At 36.6% G+C, this 20674-nt stretch overlaps 1 protein-coding gene and 1 pseudogene across 2 annotated transcripts in view; one reads left to right on the forward strand and one right to left on the reverse strand.

Annotated features, from left to right (window-relative positions):
- UACA (uveal autoantigen with coiled-coil domains and ankyrin repeats) overlaps window positions 1-20674 on the reverse strand; it is a 147934-nt gene that overhangs the window by 36561 nt on the left and 90699 nt on the right. Inside the window, exons 1-2 of one of the 2 annotated variants that reach the window (XM_055536858.1) lie at window positions 5394-5799; window positions 3088-3221 (exon numbers count right to left, since the gene is read on the reverse strand). In XM_055536858.1, coding sequence (XP_055392833.1) covers window positions 3088-3221; window positions 5394-5432 — 173 coding nt within the window. In that variant the 5' untranslated portion in view covers window positions 5433-5799. Of the gene's footprint in view, window positions 1-3087; window positions 3222-5393; window positions 5800-20674 lie in introns of those variants that run through there. The other variant, XM_055536856.1, reaches the window with a different exon arrangement.
- On the forward strand, window positions 12507-12986 carry LOC129620709 (ubiquitin-conjugating enzyme E2 N-like; annotated as a pseudogene).

The following is a 20674-nucleotide window of genomic DNA, read 5'->3' on the forward strand; positions in this document are numbered from 1 at the left end:
TCTTTCCGACCAAGGGATCAAACCCGTGTCTTCTGCATTGGCAGGTGGGTTCTTTACCACTGAGCCACTCGGGAAGCCCACCAGACAGATGATAGACCCTCAAATATTTGAATAACTGAATGCTTAGAGACAAAATGTAGAGATACCTTGCAAATTCATTTTCAGATATTCAATTATGTCTCCATTAGCATTATGATGAATATAAATGCAAACTAGAGACCAAGCACTAAGTAAAGTAAACCAGGTTTGTGTACAGTTTGAATGAGAGAGAGATACTTCTGATAAAAAGAATATACTGTTCTTAAAAGTCAGATAAGTTCTCCTTATAGTAGAATTAAACTGCAATAAGGCTGAGGGTATCAATTCTTTCTGCAGCACTGAAGTGGGGAATTATATTATGCAATGCACTGAGAGAACTTTTTGAGGAATGGTAATTTCCTTCAAGCAAAGGTTTTTCATCTTCAAACAACTTTGGAGATCTCATTCTTTGTCTACCTGTTTTCACTTCTTAGCTCACAAAATTGGAAAGACTTCTTTTCTCCAAAATAACTTTGCATTATACCAATGATGCACTACGAGGGCAGAAATCAGAGCAAATCTACAATGCATTATTAATATGGGTGTGCTACAAATAGTAGATGTGCTTCAGAAAGAAGATACATCAATCATTACACTGTGTGCAGAGTTGCAAAGGAGATCTGGAAAACTGCTTTATAGCAATATGCTTTTTCAATTAAAAAATCAACTTTTTCTTTTAAAAAACAAGACAAGTATTACTACTATAATAGGAGAGCCTGGTAATTTGAACAGTCCCCACCTCTGAAGACAACCAGAAAAGCATACAAAATGAGAAATCTGCCTGAAGGTATCAGTGAGCTAACATGATAGTGAAAAATTACTAAGACAGTGTGCAGGGAAGCACAGAGGCCCAGAGAGCTGAACCTGGAATACGGGGCTACTTTTTCTCTAGGAGCATTTGCTGGTTAGAGAGAAAAGAACTGAGGGGAAGGCAAGTCAGGAACTGGAACCCACAGCTCTCCAAGAGCCAATAGGGATTCTAGGTGAACCTGCCCCATTTTGTATTGGCAAAGGGCTACATCTCTGGGAAAGAGGTGACCAGGAATAAAATAGATTCTTGTAATGACTATTGCAAAGCCTCAAATATTTCATTTTTGAAGTGTATAGAGATTAAGAGCAGATTTGCTGATGGCTCAGACGGTAAAGAATCTGTCTGCAATGCAGGAGACTGGGTTTTATCCCTGAGTCAGAAAGATCCCCTAGAGAAGAGATTGGCTACTCACTCCCATGTTCTTGCCTGGAGAATCCCACGGACAGATGAGCCTCAAGGGCTGCAGTCCATGGGGTTGCAAAGAGTCAGACATGATGGAGTGACTTACACTTTCACTTCAGAGATCAAGAAGGACATGTTAATTTTTGCCTTACATTTCAAAAATTAAAAACCAAAAAAAAAAACAAAAAAAATTCAAAATTAAATTATTTTTATAACTATAGAAAATATATTTGTAGTATGTCCTGTACTTAACTAAATATGAAATGCTTTAATTAAGAAACCCTTTGTGTGTGAATAACAAAAGGAAAATATTTTATCCTGTGAATCCTAGAAAGACTTCTAATTCTATAGAGAATACCTCAAAAACTTATACTACTCAAGTACGTCATAAACTAAAGCTCACAGTTCGTCATAAACTAAAGTTCACAGTTCATCATATTATACCAGATTTGCACAACTCTATTAATATAAGTAATTTCCCTCAAAATTGAACCTTAGATCAAAAAAGTCTGAACAAAATCTCAAGTAACCATTCATTCAAAACATTCAAAGCATGGGCAGACAAAACTGAAGAAATAAGGTTTCACTGAAGATTTTCATCACAAAGAAGATCCTTTGAACTCTTAACGTCATGGCACTTGGGGAAAAAAATACAAAAAACAGTTTTGATATTAAATTTTTACTATTTATACTGTGAGCCCTATAAATGGCTTAAAATTTAGCAAAAATAGAAGCAGGACTCAAAATAACCAGTTTCTGTAGCCATCAAATTGCCTACTTTACAAAACTGAAACAGTACAAGAAATTGGGACTTCTCAAACTTCAATGCTCTTTTAAATAACTTAAAGTCATGCTCTGCTATTTTTACTATATTTATGTATCTAAGCATTCTACATCAAACATTAACTATTCACTTCCTAATATTCATTTCTATATTTAGTATCTGGTTTCTAGTATTCTAAAAAAAAAAAACTCATGCAAGTATAAGGCAGAGAGGAATTTAAGGAAATGAGACTTTTCACCTCTAACTTTGGAAGGTTTCCCAGATAAGGTTTGAACTGCTGTATTTATAGAAGATAGTAACAGAATCTAGATCTACCCTTTAACCCAACCGCTCCCTATCCTCAACATCAAGGGAAATAATGAAGACTAGGAAGCGGTGGGAGAAAAGATACCTGGTTTATAAGCATATGGACAAGCCAGCAGCCTTCAGCAACACAAAAGGGCAGGATTACTGCCTGTATCTCCCTAAGTCACACCAGTTATTCTGCCTCTCTATTGTCCTAGACATCTTCATTTAAATTAATTACCCCAATACAAAAATGGATTGGGGTTAAGGGGGAAAGGCAAAGTAATTTATAGAACTCTTCCAAAATAGAAAACTTGGGTTTATATCCCAGGCTGTGACTTTTAATGAGACTAGACACCAAGTTATTTAGCCTCTGTAAACTTCTTCCTACTTCTTTCAGAAGACCACTGTGAGGACCAAACATGATAAGGAGTATTAAAAAAAAGGTTATAAACAAAACTGCACCAAATAACCCAGGCTGTGATTTGCCATAGGGCCCAAACAACTAGACTACTGGGTAGTATTCTAGTAGTCTCTCTCTCACTTTGAAAATCTTTCATATTGAGGACAATTATTAGTCCAAATTGATGAAAGTCATGTCTGAAAGATTTTAGAGTGTGGGTTTTGATAAAGACTTTTTAAATTGCATGTTGATAACCATAATCCACAAATTTCATTTGTATGCCAAGGGTGTCCCCAGGAGAGAATTACCACCAGTAATACTCACGCAGATCTGCCTTCTACATCTAGCTTGCCTGGATTGACTCCCTTTTTAGCAAGGATTGAGGACACTTTTTCTACATCTCCCCTTTCTGCTGCTTTCATCAATCGGTCATCGTATTTGTTCCAATCTGCTGCTTGCTACAACAAAGGAGAAAAAAGTAAACTTAGCATACTACATACTATATTAGTAAGGCTCTCCAAAGAAGGGGAAACAAGAGAAGGGAAACAGTACTGTCTAATACATCATTCGGTTGTCAAATGTATCTCAAATTCATTTCTCCTCGCTATTCTAACTTGATGAAAAGAGCCTTTCCAAAACACACAATATACAAGAAATATTTTATATATTATATATTTGAGAAAAAGGGGATTTCTCATGTTTTCTGCCCTGTTTTCTTTGCCTTCAGAGCAAAGAAAGGAAAGGAATTAACTGTTGAATACCTACCATGTGCCAGGTATAAATTACTGGAACAACCCTAGTCAACTAGATTTATCACCTCCATTTAACAGGTGAGAAAAATCAAGGCTCCAGGGATATTAAATGACTTAAGAGGCCAAGCTCAATTCTGACTTCTCATGACTTCCCAAAGCACTGTGCTTGTTTCCTATTCTGTAATTCATGCTTTTGAAATTGGCTCTGGTTACCTATCACCCAAGACCTTTAGCGGCAGTGGAATTCTGTACACATTTAAGAACACCCACCCCTCTCCTCTCAGCATCACTTGCTTAAAAGGTACTACTGGAAATATAATTATAGAAGCAAATTGTACGCACATACATGCAATTAGAAAAGCAATCCATTATGCTTATATATTAGCATAAAAAGAAACATATACATGGATTATTTTTTTAAAAGCTCTAAAAATATTAACCATTTAAAACCCTAAAATTATAGGATCAGAGGTGACTTTCATTTTCTTGCTTCTTTACATTCAACGTATACTGCTTTTTATTAAAAAAAAAAAAAGTTTGATTTCAACAAAAACAGTGCATATGTATTTCAAAGGAACATTAAAGGCAATTTTTTTAAAAATAGAAAAACATATCAAATGATATATATTTTAATTATATCAAAGTTATCAAGTTTTAATTGAAGAAAATACATTCAAGATATTAGATATTCTGAAGCCAATAACTTTAACCTTTTCTTGGTAAGTAGAAATGTATTACTCAGAACTAAAATATACATTATTTAAACAAGTAAGGTTTTAGCCTTTTAAAATTCTGTACAGTAAACTTATTGCTAAATTCTTCTTTGCTAAGTTCAATATCATTTTTAGAACAAAAAACAATGTACATATCTTTCACTTAACTTACAAAGCAATTCCTATGTCCACAAATACAATAACAAATCTCTGGAGGAAAAAAATGAATCACCTTATATAAAGCAAATGTTTGATCAATAGGATTATTTTATATCTATTCTTCTCTAAAACAAAACAAAAAAGTAACCAATTTTCTAGCTAAATAAGTAATGTATTCATTAAATACTTGAAGTGAAAAATATAAAAACTGAATATGAAAAAAGATAGATATATTAAAATTTTAACCCACCAATGAAATGTAACATTTCAATGGAATCTGGTTCAAGTATCTACACAGACTTCAGAACTGTTGTCTGCAGTCAAATTTGGAGATGAACTACTTCCTTCTAACTTGAAAAGTTCAAACTATCAACTATGATATGAGTCCTAGGAGCCCTACTTACTGCCTCAGTCTAAACATTTTCAGCTTCCCCTTTCTTCAGCTTTAAAACAAAACACTCAAGAGTGCTGGCTCTAATTTGGGGAGTGGTAGTAGATGCAGGCTTTGGGCTTTCAAATGCCTAAGGGATTAGGTCACGTTTAGCAAACAAACCCTTGCTCTAAATTGATTAGTTTACCCTTGCAGTTAGAACAATCTTAATTTTATTTCCAAGTAAACTAGCTGGTAGAGAAAGGAGCTATCTAAAACACTAGAACAATTGCAAAATCCCAAGGTAAGGCTCTTTGAAAGATAACTAAATGAGATTAAAGTCTGGTATTAATCCTGTGATTTTTCAGTTCTTCTCTACCAAGCACTTTGGTCCACTGTCAGTTAACAGAAATACTGCTCAATTACTAAAATTCTATTATGAGCTTTTTAAATCCAGAAAAAGAAACAAGCACTTTTGTTTTCGATCACTAGCCCCAGTCTGCTAATCAAATAAACCACAGAGAACAGAATAAGACAAAGAAACCAAATTTTTAAAAAAGTAGTACATTTTAAAAGAATACAGTTCAGAAAGCCTGGCCAAGACTCTCTTGTTTCACTGACTATAGGGATACCTACTCTGTTCTTAGGAGCACAAGAAAACCAACAGCTCATCATAGACAGGATTTAGTTTCTTGTTGCTAACAGCAAATTAGTTTGCATTAAGTTACAAATCACTGTGGCTGACAAAGCCAGCCCTCAGAGAAACTCCTAACTAGTGACTCAGTCCTTCTTCTTAGAACTCTTCCTGTTCCGCAACCTTCATGCTGCGCTACACTTAGCTTGGATCTCTAAGGATATTTTCTTCGTCTTCGGAATCCTTCTCCGCCTTCATAACGCTTGAAAATTATCTTCTTGCAGCGGCAGCACTTGATTAAGAGCAGCCCCAAGTCAGGTACTGTAACTCCTCCTATTTGTTATTCTTTAGAAGCTGTCTTTCTCTGCCTTCCCTTTTCGGGGACTCCACTGGAAAGCTCGAACAGCACTCTACATCCTGCCGCCTCAACACTGCGGCACAGACCGGCGTCTGTGCACAATAAAGCTGTCCACATCGAATCATCCGTAAACAGCGTGGGGACTGTCTCCCATTGGTCAGGATCTATTTTAGATTCCATAGGCCTTGACAGCTGAGTGATGGATGGAGAAGAGCAGCTAAGAATATACTGTAAATGCATGCTTCTCCTCTGAGTAATAAACCTAAGGTCTGCGAGGGAAAAATGACTCAAACACATTGTAAAACATGCTTTTTATATCAAAGCAACTTGCGTGACATTACAACAATATTGTTAACAGACAAATTTGGTTATTCCCACAAAAAACATTTCAAACCCGTTTCAGTCTTAGGATTGTCTAAACAGAAGTTATAATAACCTTGATAAACAGAATATAAAATTCTATTTTTGGCAAATACAATCACACTTTAAGGAAACACACACACAAAGAAACATTTTCAGATTTTTCTCCATTTTCCTTGTACCCCCTCAGTCTCATTCTGCATGCAACCAGGTTTCAGCTTACAACTGCTGCCAGTCTGTCTCCTAACATGTTAAATGAGAACAGCGAGGCACTGCCAAGACATTAAATAGTCTGCATTATGATGAATACTTTTCAACAAATTTTAAATTTAACTCACTGCTCTTAATTTCCAAGTTTAGCACCCTGCCTGATGTAGCAAGTAAATATTTTATCAGTGGAAAATCAAATTATCTGGATTCAGGGATTTTAAAAAACAAATAAGATGATTAAATATTAAAGGAAGCAAATGCATATTAACCACTGAGCTAGACTGTAAATAAAACACTTGGGGACAAAGTAAACAAGCTCTCCACGTCCTCCTCCTGATGTTTTACCTGCTTGTACTACAACACCCCTTACGTTATCAAGGACGGTGACGAATTTCCACAAGCTCCAGGGAACGTTTCTGTTCTAGTTCCCGCATTAGCACAAGAGTAATTTACACTTCCTCCAAAAAGTCAGATTTGGGAAAACCATTCCATGGGAATGAAAAACCGCCCAATACAACTGTGTACAGGAAGGAGGCAAGGGCTACACTGCAGAGCATGCCGCCAGCTAAACTCTGTTACAGATATCATCAAGAAAGCCATTTTCTACCATGTGAAATATTAGGCACATATTCTGAGATATATAAGATCATATGCCATCATGCATTATTTTTGAAACAACTTTTTTTTCCCCCCAAATCACATTAGACATCACAATGGATTCTTGGCTGGACCCAGAGACTCTGCCCACTCCATTTCACCCTTCTTCAGAGGAAATCTGGGTGGGATAGAACTCAGGCCCCGTCCTTTGGTTAACAAAGCAAGCACATTCTTTCTAGAAATAGGACAGCAAAGGCAAAGCAAATAAAAAGAAAGGGGGAAATCTGCAAGGAGTAATAACAGCTATATACGGAGCTGTCTTATGTAATAACTAAGGCTCAGGAGACAGGATGATGGACCCTCCTATACTGTGGATATCCTGAACCTCCTCTGTTTCTCAATCTCCTTTTCCTACTCTCTCTCTCTCCTTCTCAGCTATTTCCCAAGAGCTCAAGACAAATTCCCACCTCTGCTGTCCCCTGTGCCAATAAGGTTCTTCCCTTACCTTCATTCTAGTTCTTAAATATCACTTCCTCAGAGAACTTCTCAAATACTGTATCTAAAGCACTAGCCCCATGCTACCCTTGCCGCTCTTTATCTTTCGGCCCTGGTTCATCCATCTTCATAATACTTATCAGTATCTGCCAGCATATCATATGTTTACCCATTTATTAGCCTACTTCCTATTTCTGGTATTTACTTCAAAAATAATCAAAATAATCAGGGGGACAGACTGAATTCAACAGCACATGGAAAGGATTATACACCATGACACCACATACACCAATGCAGGAGACATGGGTTCAATCCCTGGTCTGGGAAAATCCCACATGGCCATGGAGCAACTAAGCCTATACGCCACAACTATTGAGCTCACACTCTAGAGCCCAGGAGCCACAACTACTGAATCCTGCATGCCCGTGCTCACAAGAGAAGCCATGGCGATGAGAAGCCCTTGCACCGCAACCAGAGAAAAGCCCATACAGCAATGAAGACCCAGCAAAGCCAAAGATAACTAAATCATAAAAAAAGAAGGAAATTACCTCAACATAATAATAGTTATATGTGAAAAGCACATAGGTATCATCATATCCAATGGTGAAACACTTCCTCTATGATCAGGAACAAAATAAGGATGCTCACTCTCACTATTTTTATTCAACAAAGTATTAGAAGTTCTACCCAGAACAATTAGACAAAAAAAGGAAATAAAAGGCATTCAAATTGCAAAGGGAGAAGTAAAATTATTCTGTTTGCAGATGACATGATGGTATATGTTGCTCTTTGTTGTTCAGTTGTTAAGTTATATCCGACTCTTTTGCAACCCCATGGACTGTAGCCCGCCAGGCTCCTCTGTCCATGGGATTTCCCAGGAATGAATACTGGAGTGGGTTGCCATTTCCTTCTCCAGGGGATCTTCCTGACCAAGGATTGAACCCAGGTCTCCTGTATTGGCAGGCAGATTCTTTATCATTGAGCCACCTGGGAACTTGATGTTATATGCAGAAAATCCTAAAAATTCCACAATAAAAAATTTAGACCTAATCAATGAATTCAGCACAATTACAGGATACAAAAGCAACACCCAACAATTATGCTTCTATATACACTAACAAGGAGTAATCCAGAAATGAAACTAAGAAAACAATTCCACTTAAATAACATCAAAAATAATGCAATAATCAGGACTAAACTTAACCAATAAAGTGAAAGACTTGTATACCGAAAACTATAAAACATTGCTGAAAGAAATTAGAGAAGATAACAAATAAACGGAAAGACCGTTCATGTTAGACTGGAAGATTTACTATCATTAATGTCAATACTACTCAAAGCAATTCACAGATTCAATATAATCTCTATCAATTCCAAAGGCATTTTTTTTTCAGAAATAGAAAAATTTATCTTAAAATTCATATTGATTTTCAAGGGAACCAAAATAGCCAAATAATCTTGAAAAAGAAAAAGTCTGAGGTCTCACATGTTCTGATTTCAAAGCATGTTACAAGGTTACTGTAATCAAAACAGTATGGTACTGCCATGAGAACAGATACATAGCTCATTGGGCTTCCCTGGTGGCTCAGACAGTAAAGAATCCGCCTGCAATGCGGGAGACCTGGGTTTGATCCCTGGGTTGGGAAGATCCCCTGGAGGAGGACATGGCAACCCACTCCAGTATTCTTGCCTGCAGATCCCCATGAACAGAGGAGCCTGGTGGGCTACAGCCCATGGGGTCGCTAAGAGTCGGACACAATTGAGCGACTAAGAACACACACAGCACAGATCTATGAAGTAGAATAAAGGACCAGAAATAAACCCTAATATATAAGGTCAAATGATCTTCAACAAGGGTGTAAGACCAGTTGATGGTGAAAAGACAGTCTCTTCAACAATTTCTGTTGAGAAAACTGGATATCCACGTGCAAAAGAATGAAGATGGACCCTTACCTTGCACCATATAGAAAACTTAATTCAAAATGATTAAAGACTAAATTTAAAGACCTAAATTTAACATTCAAACATAAAACTAAAAGAAAATACAGGGAAAAGCTTTATGACTTTGGATTTAAGAGTAATTTCTTATATATGACAACAAAAGCACAGGCAACGAAAGCAAAACTGGAACTAGATCCAACTTAAAACTCCCACACGAAAGACAAAGAATGAGAAAGTATTTCCAAATCATGTATCTGATAAACAGTTCATAAGGAGACTATATAAAGAACTGTCACTCAATTATAAAGAAACAAATAACCCAATTAAAAATGGGCAAAGGACTTAAATTAGACCTTTCTCCAAAGATGATATATGAATGACCAATAAGCATATAAAAAGATGTTAAACATCCTTAAATTAGAAATACAAATCAAATCATAATAAGATATCACTTCACGCCCATTGGAATGGCTACTATCAAAAAATTAGAAAATGCTAAGTTCTGCTAAGGATGTGGAGAAATCTGAACCCTTCCCATAGATGGTGGAGAAATTTGAACCCTTCCCACAGTTGGTGGGAATGAACACAGTGTAACCACTACAGAAAAGGAGATGAAGATTCCTCAAAAAATTAAAAATAGAACTACGACACAATCCACTAATCCTTTTTCTGGGTATATATCTGAATGGATTGAAAGAAGAGTCTCAAAGAGGTATCTGCACGCCCATGTTCACTGCAGCATTATTCACAGCAGCCAAGAGGGGGAAGCAACGCAAATGTCCATTGATGGATGAACTGATAAACAAAGTGTGGTATATACATGCAATGGAATAGGAGTCAGGCATAAAAAGGAAGGAAATTCTTCACATGTTACACCACAGATGAATCTTGACATTATGCTAAATGAAATAAACTTCAGCCCTCCAAAGACAAATACTCTATGATTCCACTTATGAGGTATCCAAAGTGGTCAAATTCAGAGAAACAAAACATAGAATGGATCTGGGGAAAGAGGGTAATGGGGAGTTGTTATTTAATGGATGTATTTTAGATTTATAAGATGAAAATTTTCTGATGATAATTTGCACAACAGTGTGAATATACTTAACACTACTGAAATGTTCACTAAAAAATGGTTAAGATGGTAAACTGTCTGTGCTTTTTACCACAATTCAAAATAAAACAAAAGGAATGCAGTCTCACAATATCATTAGCATGATTTACATTAATTAATAAGCTTTTAAAAACAAAATTAAGAGGGTGAAGATAGAGATGAAATGAGATTGACCATAGGTCAATAATTGTTAAAGCTGAGTTACAGGTTCATCAGGGGTTCACTAGGCTACACTATTCTCTCAACTTCTGTTTCATGCACTTTTGACACTTGGTCCAATAAATTTGGTTGATGTATAAATTTTTTAACATGCCTCTCACCAAGGCCCTTCACTGATTCATTAATTTGGCAGGAAACACAGTATATCCTTTCCACTCAGTCCTCTCTGGATTAAAATGAAGCCATTTTCATTCACAGCCATATACTTACAAGATTGAGTCCTGTGCTACTGAATGAAAGGATACTGAAAAGAAGCAGTTTTTTTTTTTTAAAGCATTAAGTATTTACCACATATTATAATAAATATGTTTCTGTACTTCAGTACTGTACTGTTTGAAAAGAAGCTATTCATTAAACTCAGAATGTACCAAGCCAACACATCTATGGTAAAAATCAAAATACAGTTGTTTCTAGAGAATAAATAAAACATTCTAACACAAAGATTCTAGGTAGACCTAAATAGATGATACCTTTAAACACTAAATCACCATAAAGAAAATCACTTAAAAGTTTCAACAGTGATTTCCTCATACTAGCATCAACTGCAAATTCATAACTTTTCAGAAATTAAAAGAAATTTTAAAAATGTTTACATAATACATATCTAATGTAGAAAATTTGTAATACATTTAACTTTACATATAGAAATAGAAATTCCACCACACAGAAAAAAAATTACTAAAAATTTTGTATACTAACCTCTAATTTCTTCCCTGTTAAAATGTCTAGTCAAGATTTTTAAACATAAATGAGTCCAACAGTTGCTTCATTTATTCAATATTTAGGAAAGAAGGTCTCTTGAGAAGAACTTTATAGAAGCAAATAAGCAAGTAGACTTTAAAATGTATGCAAATTCATATAAAGTATTTATATATTTAAGGGGTAGACTCAATAGGTCACAGGTAATATTATTTAAAGACCAGTTTTAGCCTAAAGGCCATTTTAGATGCATTATCCAAAAGAGAAACATACAGAAAACTTTCACAGATTACCACAAAACTTTCATAGAAAACTGCTTAAAACCAAGAAAAAGACATGCTAAACAAAAGCTAATTCACAGTTGTTCATCATTTTAGTGTCGCAGACCCCTTCAAGAATGAGATGAAAGGAATGGACACTCTTTTTAAACATATATATAAGCACATAATCAAAATAATTTACATTTATTTTTGGAGGATCACTGATCTCTCTACAGATAGGCAATCCAAGAACTCCAAGTCAAAAACCGCTAACACAGATAAGGAGAAGCAGCAAAGGAGTTTTGTCTTTCGTTTCTAAAATACTGAATAACTGTCAGAAGATGGGATAATTTATTTTGTTCAGTAAAAATTTACCAAGCATTATGTGTAAAGGGATATATTTAAATACTCGACTCAGGATTTAAATACATATTATCATTTGGTATGTGTTATGTCACAAGTCAGGTGCAGGATATAAAATAGGAAACAAAACATACATGAGACCTGGCCTCAGGCAATTCACAGGAATAAAACCCAGTTATTTTCTTCAATTGCTCTCACAAATACATATGTAAACATGCAAATAATCATAATCACTGCCATCTATGTTCTATGCTCAGATGCTCAGTTGTGTCTGACTCTTTATGACCCCATGGACTGTTGCCTGCCAGGTTCCTCTGTCTATGGGATTCTCCCTGCTGTAATACTACATTAATTACATGGAAGGTATAGAAATAGTTCCAAAGAGAGAAAATCAGAAGAAAAAAAAAATTGTAGAAAAAAAAGTAGATAGTTTAGTAAACTACCTACTAAAAGATGAGTAGGGAGACAAGATCAGAGGCCGAACTCAGGATCTAACAAGATGGCCGGGCTGCCCCACAAGATTATTAAGGAAACCCAGCATCTGCTGGCAGAACCAGTTCCTGGCATAAAGCAGAACCAGAGAAAAGCAATGCCTGTTATTTTCATGTGGTCGCTGCTGGCCCACAGGATTCCCCCTTGGAGGGAGGGACTTTTAAGCTTCAACTATTCCTTCCAAAAGAGTACCCAATGACAGCCCCTAAAGTACATTTTATAACCAAAATTTATCATCCTAATGTAGACAAGCTGGGAAGAATATGTTTAGATATTTTGAATAGGTGGCCCCCAGCACTGCAGATATGAACAGTTCTGCCATGGATCCTGGCTTTGTTAAGTGCTTCCAAACCAGATAATCCATTAGCAAACAGTATAAGAGCAGTGGAAGGCCAACGAAGCCCAAGCCATAGAAACAGCTAGAGCATGGACTAGGCTATATGCCATGAATAATATTTACATTGATCCGATCATCAAGTCTGCATGATTTCTGTTCTGCCAAGACTTCTTCCTTTTTTGTTTGCATTTAATGGACACAGTCTTAAAAACATTACAGAATAAAAGCCTAGACAGCTTCAGTCCTTTGGTGATTAAATACACATTAGCAAGTCTATGTCTTGCCCTGATTCACTGTTGTAAAGCCTGAGTAGAGGCTACAAGTATTATCTGGATGTTGCGAAACATTCAAAAGCAGTGACCCCTCTCTGCTTTTACTCATTTCCCCTATCACGGTTTAAATAGAAAGCACTGTGAATAAAGGTGGTGGTCAGGGTTAGCAGCAGGGGTGCGGGTGTTATACTTTTTTTTGGTGGGGGAGAAGGTAGTTTTAGTTTATTTAATGAGTTCCTTTCCCCCGTCTTATGGTGATCTAACTGCACTGGGTAAAAACAGCTAGCCAGTTTTTTAGAATATGCTCTCCAGCCAAGTCTAACTTTATTTAGACACTAGATGGACAAGCTCTATCGTTTGAACCAAAATGGAAACATTAAACAAATATCACAGCCCTTATTAGTAACACTGTGACCCTCCTGTCAAGGGTAGAATTCTCCCTTCAAGAAAAACCTTGTGATCATTTTGTGTGGCTTGTCTGGAAACTTTGGTAAATCTTATGTTTTAGTAAAATATTTTCTGTTATTCTAAAAAAATTAAAATTAAAAAAAAAAAAAAGATGAGTAGAAAAATCACCAGGTTTGAAATAACACCACAAATTAGGAAACTAAACACAACTTGTAGACAAAGCACTTCATCTTATTGTAATTAAAAAACCTGTTCACATACGACTGCCATATACACATCTGCAACCCAGGCTTCTCTAAGCTTCAGGCCCACATATTAAAATATCTTCTTGACAATCTCTCTTCAGTGTCTTAAAAGTACCTCCATGTTTCAAACTATAAACATGTTCTTCCTCCTGAAACTTGATCTTACTCCAACTTTCATTAACACAGTAAATGATACTATCATCCATCTAGTTGTACAAGACAGAAATATAGAGATGAGTCTTGACACCAGACCCTCCTTGATCCCCTGGCACCAAATCTCAGAGACTTTCAGTTCAGTTCAGTCACTCAGTCGTGTCCAACTCTTTGCGACCCCATGGATTGCAGCACGCCAGGCCTCCCTGTCCATCACCAACTCCCGGAATTCACTCAAACTCACGTCCATTGAGTCAGTGATGCCATCCAGTCATCTCATCCTCTGTCGTCCCCTTCTCCTCCTGCCCCCAGTCCCTCCCAGCATCAGAGTCTTTTCCAGTGAGTCAACTCTTCGCATCAGGTGGCCAAAGTACTGGAGTTTCAGCTTTAACATCATTCCTTCCAAAGAAATCCCAGGACTGATCTCCTTTAGGATCGACTGGTTGGATCTCCTTGCAGTCCAAGGGACTCTCAAGAGTCTTCTCCAACACCACAGTTCAAAACCACCAATTCTTCGGCGCTCAGCTTTCTTCACAGTCCAACTCTCACATCCATACATGACCACGGGAAAAACCATAGCTTTGACTAGACGGACCTTTGTTGGCAAAGTAATGTCTCTGATTTTCAATATGCTATCTAGGTTGGTCATAACTTTCCTTCCAAGGAGTAAGCGTCTTTTAATTTCATGGCTGCAGTCACCATCTGCAGTGATTTTGGAGCCCCAAAAAATAAAGTCTGACACTGTTTCCACTGTTTTCCATCTATTTCCCATGAAGTGATGGGACCAGATGCCATGATCTTTGTTTTCTGAATGTTGAGCCTTAAGCCAACTTTTTCACTCTCCTCTTTCACTTTCATCAAGTGGCTTTTTAGTTCCTCTTCACTTTCTGCCATAAGGGTGGTGTCATCTGCATATCTGAGGTTATTGATATTTCTCCCGGCAATCTTGATTCCAGCTTGTGTTTCTTCCAGTCCAGCGTTTCTTATGATGTACTCTGCATATAAGTTAAATAAGCAGGGTGACAATATACAGCCTTGACGTACTCCTTTTCCTATTTGGAACTAGTCTGTTGTTCCATGTCCAGTTCTAACTGTTGCTTCCTGACCTGCATATAAGTTTCTCAAGAGGCAGATCAGGTGGTCTGGTATTCCCATCTCTTGAAGAATTTTCCACAGTTTATTGTGATCCACACAGTCAAAGGCTTTGGCATAGTCAATAAAGCAGAAATAGATGTTTTTCTGGAACTCTCTTGCTTTTTTGATGATCCAGGGGATGTTGGCAATTTGATCTCTGGTTCCTCTGCCTTTTCTAAAACCAGCTTGAACATCAGGAAGTTCACAGTTCACGTATTGCTGAAGCCTGGCTTGGAGAATTTTGAGCATTACTTTACTAGCGTGTGAGATGAGTACCTCCCCATTATTCAAATCCAACTGCTCAGCTCCATGTCTATCAACATCACCCTACTTCAAGTCAACACCATCCTTCACCAGGATTACTGCATTAATTTCCTAAACAATCTGTCCAGATTCATTCCAGCCCCTTCCCTTGTATTCTCCACACTGTAGCCAAAGGGATTTTCAGAATGCAAACCAAATCACACCACCACCACTCCCTTTCAAACGCCCTCTGCCACCTCACTGAAAATCTTTCAGTAGTTTCCTATTCTTGGAGGAGAAAAACAAATTCCTTCATGTCCTGTTGTTGTTCAGTTGCTTAGTCATGTCCGACTCTTTGCAACCTCATGGACTGTAGCACACCAGGCTATGCTCATGTCTACAAATCCCTGAATAGTGTTATCCCCACTACCTCCTTCAGCCTCCTCATATTGAAATGCTAACTGATTCTCATATTATATATGCAGAAACTGAGTCACTGGGAGATTATGGGATTCTGTCTAAGGCAATTGCAGTTAGCTGCAGAATGATCAGAGAATTCTTTTGTTAGACCCGTCCACTGGTTTCTACTAATTAAGAAATTTCAACTTCTCAAATCATCTGAAAATAAATCTTTGATGTAAAAAGCAAGTATCTTTTAAAAATTTAAGCCTCAGAAACTTAGATGTCCTTTACATCAAAAAAATAAAAACTTCCATATTTCCATACACAAACTTCAATGAAGCGCCTAATATATGTCAGGCATGGCACCAGAGATATAGAAGTGAATAAGACAGCCAAAATCTCTCTTTTTTAAACCACTTTATTAAAGTATAATTGACATGTAAAAAGCAGTACATATTTAAAGTACATAACTCAATGAGTTTAAGGCTTCCACAGTACACTACAATTATCACCATTCTCATTACTAAACCCAAGACAAGCCCCAACTGAAAATGGAGCAAACAGCAGAAAGCAAAGCTCATGAAGCATAAACATTCCTTGAAGATTAGGCTGCACAATTAAGAACTGTTCTACAGTTCACTGGATTGATGATAGTTAGAAATATTTCCCCCATTCCATTTAGTCCAAAGGTTATTTACTCTTCTTTCTTATATAACAGCAAGTTAGATCTTACATAACAGAAAAAGAAAAAAAAAAAAAGAATGTTAAAATAAAACAGGAAAACAAAAGCTGTGCATCCAGTATCTTTCTCCTAGATGCCAGGCTCTCTTCCCTTTCTGATTTTTCCTTTTCCTTATTTAATTAGGCCCCATCTTATCTACTCAAGTCTTCCACTATGTCATCTGAAAGCACTATTTAGTCAGGACTCACTGGAACAATTAGAGGAAGGGGAAAATTTATCCTGTCAACCATTTTTCTGACCAAGACATTAACAGGCTAAATCCTGCTTTACTGAATTTCTCTACATAAAAATGTCAAGAAAAAACAATTATTATTATTACTTAAATAACAAATCTAACATCTTAAATACTGAAGATGCTATAAAATTTTAAAAATAAATAAATAAATAAAATAACTTTAAACAAACTACAGTCTAAAAGACTCAGCACTGCCTTGATAAGATTTTCTGACCACTCTGTTTGATTCTATTCTAGTCTGTCGTATAAATACCAGACTGTCTACCACGAACTATTGCAGGTATTTGCTCCTTTATTAGAGCTGTCTAGGGGCCCAAAACAGGTTGTTTAAAATAGATAGGAAATTGCCTCTCCAATTTTAATATGTATCATTTTTTTCATAATATTACGTATTTCACCCTTCCTGTTTTATTTTAACATTCTTCTGGTAACAGAAGAAGCATCAAATTCTAAAGTAAATATATACATGGATCTTGAACACAACAAATTATAAATGTGTATCATACAAGAATAGAGCTCTTAGGCTGGATATAAAAGATCTTATTTAAGATCCCCTTTAAAATGCTAAGCAATTGGTTATTTGGGAGAAAAATTTCTCCCGAGAAAATTTTAGAGAAAAATGTATTCAAATTAGTTCTAACATCTAAGTGTCATGAGTGAATTTTATTCAGTATAAAGGTAAAAACCAAGAAGGGTCTATTATGCCTCCTACCCCACCTTACACACACCAAAGAACACAGTAATACTTCTGGTAAGTTTTAACAAACATTTCTGCTAATGTCTGAAAACAGGACAGATTTAGGAAACATTCTATGTTTATTCTTGACAAAGTAAAAAGCAAAACAGATACACTTATAAAAGCGCCTCTGATGGTATTTGACTACAGTGAAAAATAAGAGATATTTTTGTTTCTTTGGTTTTCTATTTATTCTTGGCTTTGCAGAGAAACAGCTAAATAAAAATATGTTTGCTAGAACTAAAAAGACCCTTCGAGAATTAAACTGATAATAAATCTTACCCTACTAGCCAGTATTTTTAAAATTGAAAGTTGGAAATACAAAGATATGTAGACAGAGGGTCATAACAAAATACATGTTTTTACAAATACATCAGAAGTTAACTGCTTTTCTTTTTAATTATGAAAAAGATAATAGTTCTACACATACACCTAACTCTTCCTGCACAGTTATTTTACACAGGATTTGTTCCCAATGAGTCTTAATATGTTTCTCTTCATTAAAAATACATGACAAAATTAATAATGAGGAAGAATGACTACTCTGATGATATTTAAGCATACAATAATAAAACACAGCATTTAAAATAAAGATTCAATTTCAAAATTCTTTAAGAAATACTTCGCTTTATAGACGTAATTGTTACACTATAAGAAAAACTCTCTAAGTCACATTGTTATTTCTACTTTCCAAACGGGGCATAAAGGAACTAAGCAACTGATGGTGTTAGATTGGGCAGCTACTATTAATTCCCTCCTCTCCTGTAAACCCCTCCTTTGCAATATGACTTTGCCATGATTCTCATCAAAAGATGGCATTTATTTTCTCATCCCTTAAATCTGGGCTGGACTTGACAAGTTGAACTGATCTTGTAGAACTTGGAATCTAAGTCTCAAGAGACCTTGCAGCTTCCCCTCTGGGGCTGCTGCTGACACAGTGTAAGCAAGCTAGCCTCCTAGAGCATGAGAGATCTTACGAGAGGAAGAGCCCAACCACCCAGTCATGCAATCTAGCAAAAACTGCCAGACACATTAGCGTGGCCAACTCAGACCACCCAGCCTTACAGGCACTACCAGATGACTTGGCAGCCACATGAGTAATCCCAGACAAGACCAGTGGAACAACCAAGCAGCAGAACCCAGCCCAAACTGCTGACCTATGGAGTCAGCAGCAAGTAAAATAGCTGTTGTTTCAAACCACTACATTTAAACCAAGGGCTGTCTGAATCCAGGACCTAGACTCTCTCTACCTACTAAAGCTGCAATTTATTATTTGGCTGGCAAACAAATGCATCTTGTAGTCTGATTCCATTTTACAGATAAAGGAGCAAATTAAAAAATAGCTTACTTTTTTTTTAATCCATTATCTAAAAAAAGGGGGATGAGCTGGGCATAGAAATATACCTTTTTACCATCTTAAAAGAAGGAAAATAGAGACAAACAATGAATTCTGCAACTGTAATAATATGAAGCTGACCAAATTTTGTACAAAAAGTACTTTCTCTTCATTCCCAAAGATACACAAGTGTTCATTTAAAAACTAACAGCATTCATATATATTTTATCCATAAAAACGGAATTCAGCAAGTGATCTAAGAGAAAATTTGAATGTCTATGCAAAGAAAAGTTAAGAAATTATTAAATTTTATGAAACTAGTAAAATCTGTGGCTTTCAACAACAAAACATTGCTGCTGTAACGTTTAATAAGTATACATTCATACTTGAATGGAAATATTGAACTAGGAATGAACCATAACAGAGAAGAACCACAAGCAGCATTTCTATGTACTCTTTAAGCACTGGCAAGCACTTTCTATAAAGGGCTAGATGGTAAGTACTTCAGGGTTTGCAAGCCATGCAGTTTCTCTTGTAACTGTTCAACTGTCACTGTAGAATGAAAACAGCCACAGACAATATACAAAAAATAAGCACTGCTGTGTTACAATAAAACTTTATTTATAAAAAAATAAGCAGTGGGCCACAGTTGCCAACCTCTGTTTTAGATGCTCAAACATCTTCAGCCAAAATACATCTAGTTTATTAGTTGTGATCAAACTAATTTGTTTGCTGCCTTATCATGAGATCTATTAGAATGTACTTTCTGTATTCATATTCCACTCTCTTCAAAACAGCACATGAGTCTAGATGTTGCTATGAAGGTATTTTGTAGATGTAATTAACATCTGAAATCAGGTAAAGGAGGTAAAGGAGATAACCCTTGATAATGTGGGGTAGGGCCTCATCCAATCACTTGAAAACCTAAAGAGCAAAATCTGAAAATTTCCAGAGAATAAGCAATCCTGCCTCACGGCTGTAACACAGAAGTCCTGCCTGAGTTCCCAGCCTACTGGCCTGCCTTACATCAGATTTTTCAATCCCATATTCATGTAGGCTAATTCCTTAAAGTAAATAAGTATCTCTCTCTTAGATACAGATATCTTTGAGATAGAGATATATAGGTATCTTCTATTCTATTTCTCTGGAGAACCCTACCTGATACAATAATGGGGTTTGCCTGGTGGCTCAGTGGTAAAGAATCCACCTGTAATGCAGGAGACCCGGATTTGATCCCTGGGTCGAGAAGATCCCCAGGAGAAGGGAACAGCTACCCACTCCAGTATTCTTGCCTGGAGAATCCTCTGGACAGAGGAGCCTGGCTGGCTACAGCCCATGGGTCGCAACGAGTTGAACATTACTGAGCAACTAACACTTTACTTTTACATACTCCCACTTTAGATGCCAATCACAACTCCAGTCTTTTCACCAAGTTGTCTAACATTCTACACCTAACCTTTTTGTTTACCACTACATTATGTGGTTTGCCCTTACAGTTTCCTTGCTGTCGCCACCCCCCCCCCCCAGCCTCCATGCCTACATCACATATTTTTATTATTTTTGGTGGTACTGGTATTGAAGGTAGCACCCTACTTCTGGTTCCAGTTCCTGCAGTGTTCATTTTGTTGTAATAATTACCTCTGAATTTCAGTGGTTTCTCAAAATAACAAACTTGTATGTCCTATTAACATTATGTTGTAGACTGTGGGTCAGCTCTGTAGAAATAGCCTGAGATGCCCCTCCAAAACCAAGGCTGAAAGAACAACCCTTATAGGAAGAGCATTCTCTTGATAAAGTATTGAAACAAGATGGCTGGCCCAAATTTGGCCAAAGCATATGACATGAGCAGTCCCCAAATCAATAACCGTGGGAGGTCTAGTCTTTGTGAGATATGCAAAAGTCGTACACGTGGGGATATATATTATACACACA

The sequence above is a fragment of the Bubalus kerabau genome, chromosome 10 (genome assembly GCF_029407905.1).
Source record: "Bubalus kerabau isolate K-KA32 ecotype Philippines breed swamp buffalo chromosome 10, PCC_UOA_SB_1v2, whole genome shotgun sequence".
NCBI lineage: Eukaryota > Metazoa > Chordata > Mammalia > Artiodactyla > Bovidae > Bubalus > Bubalus kerabau.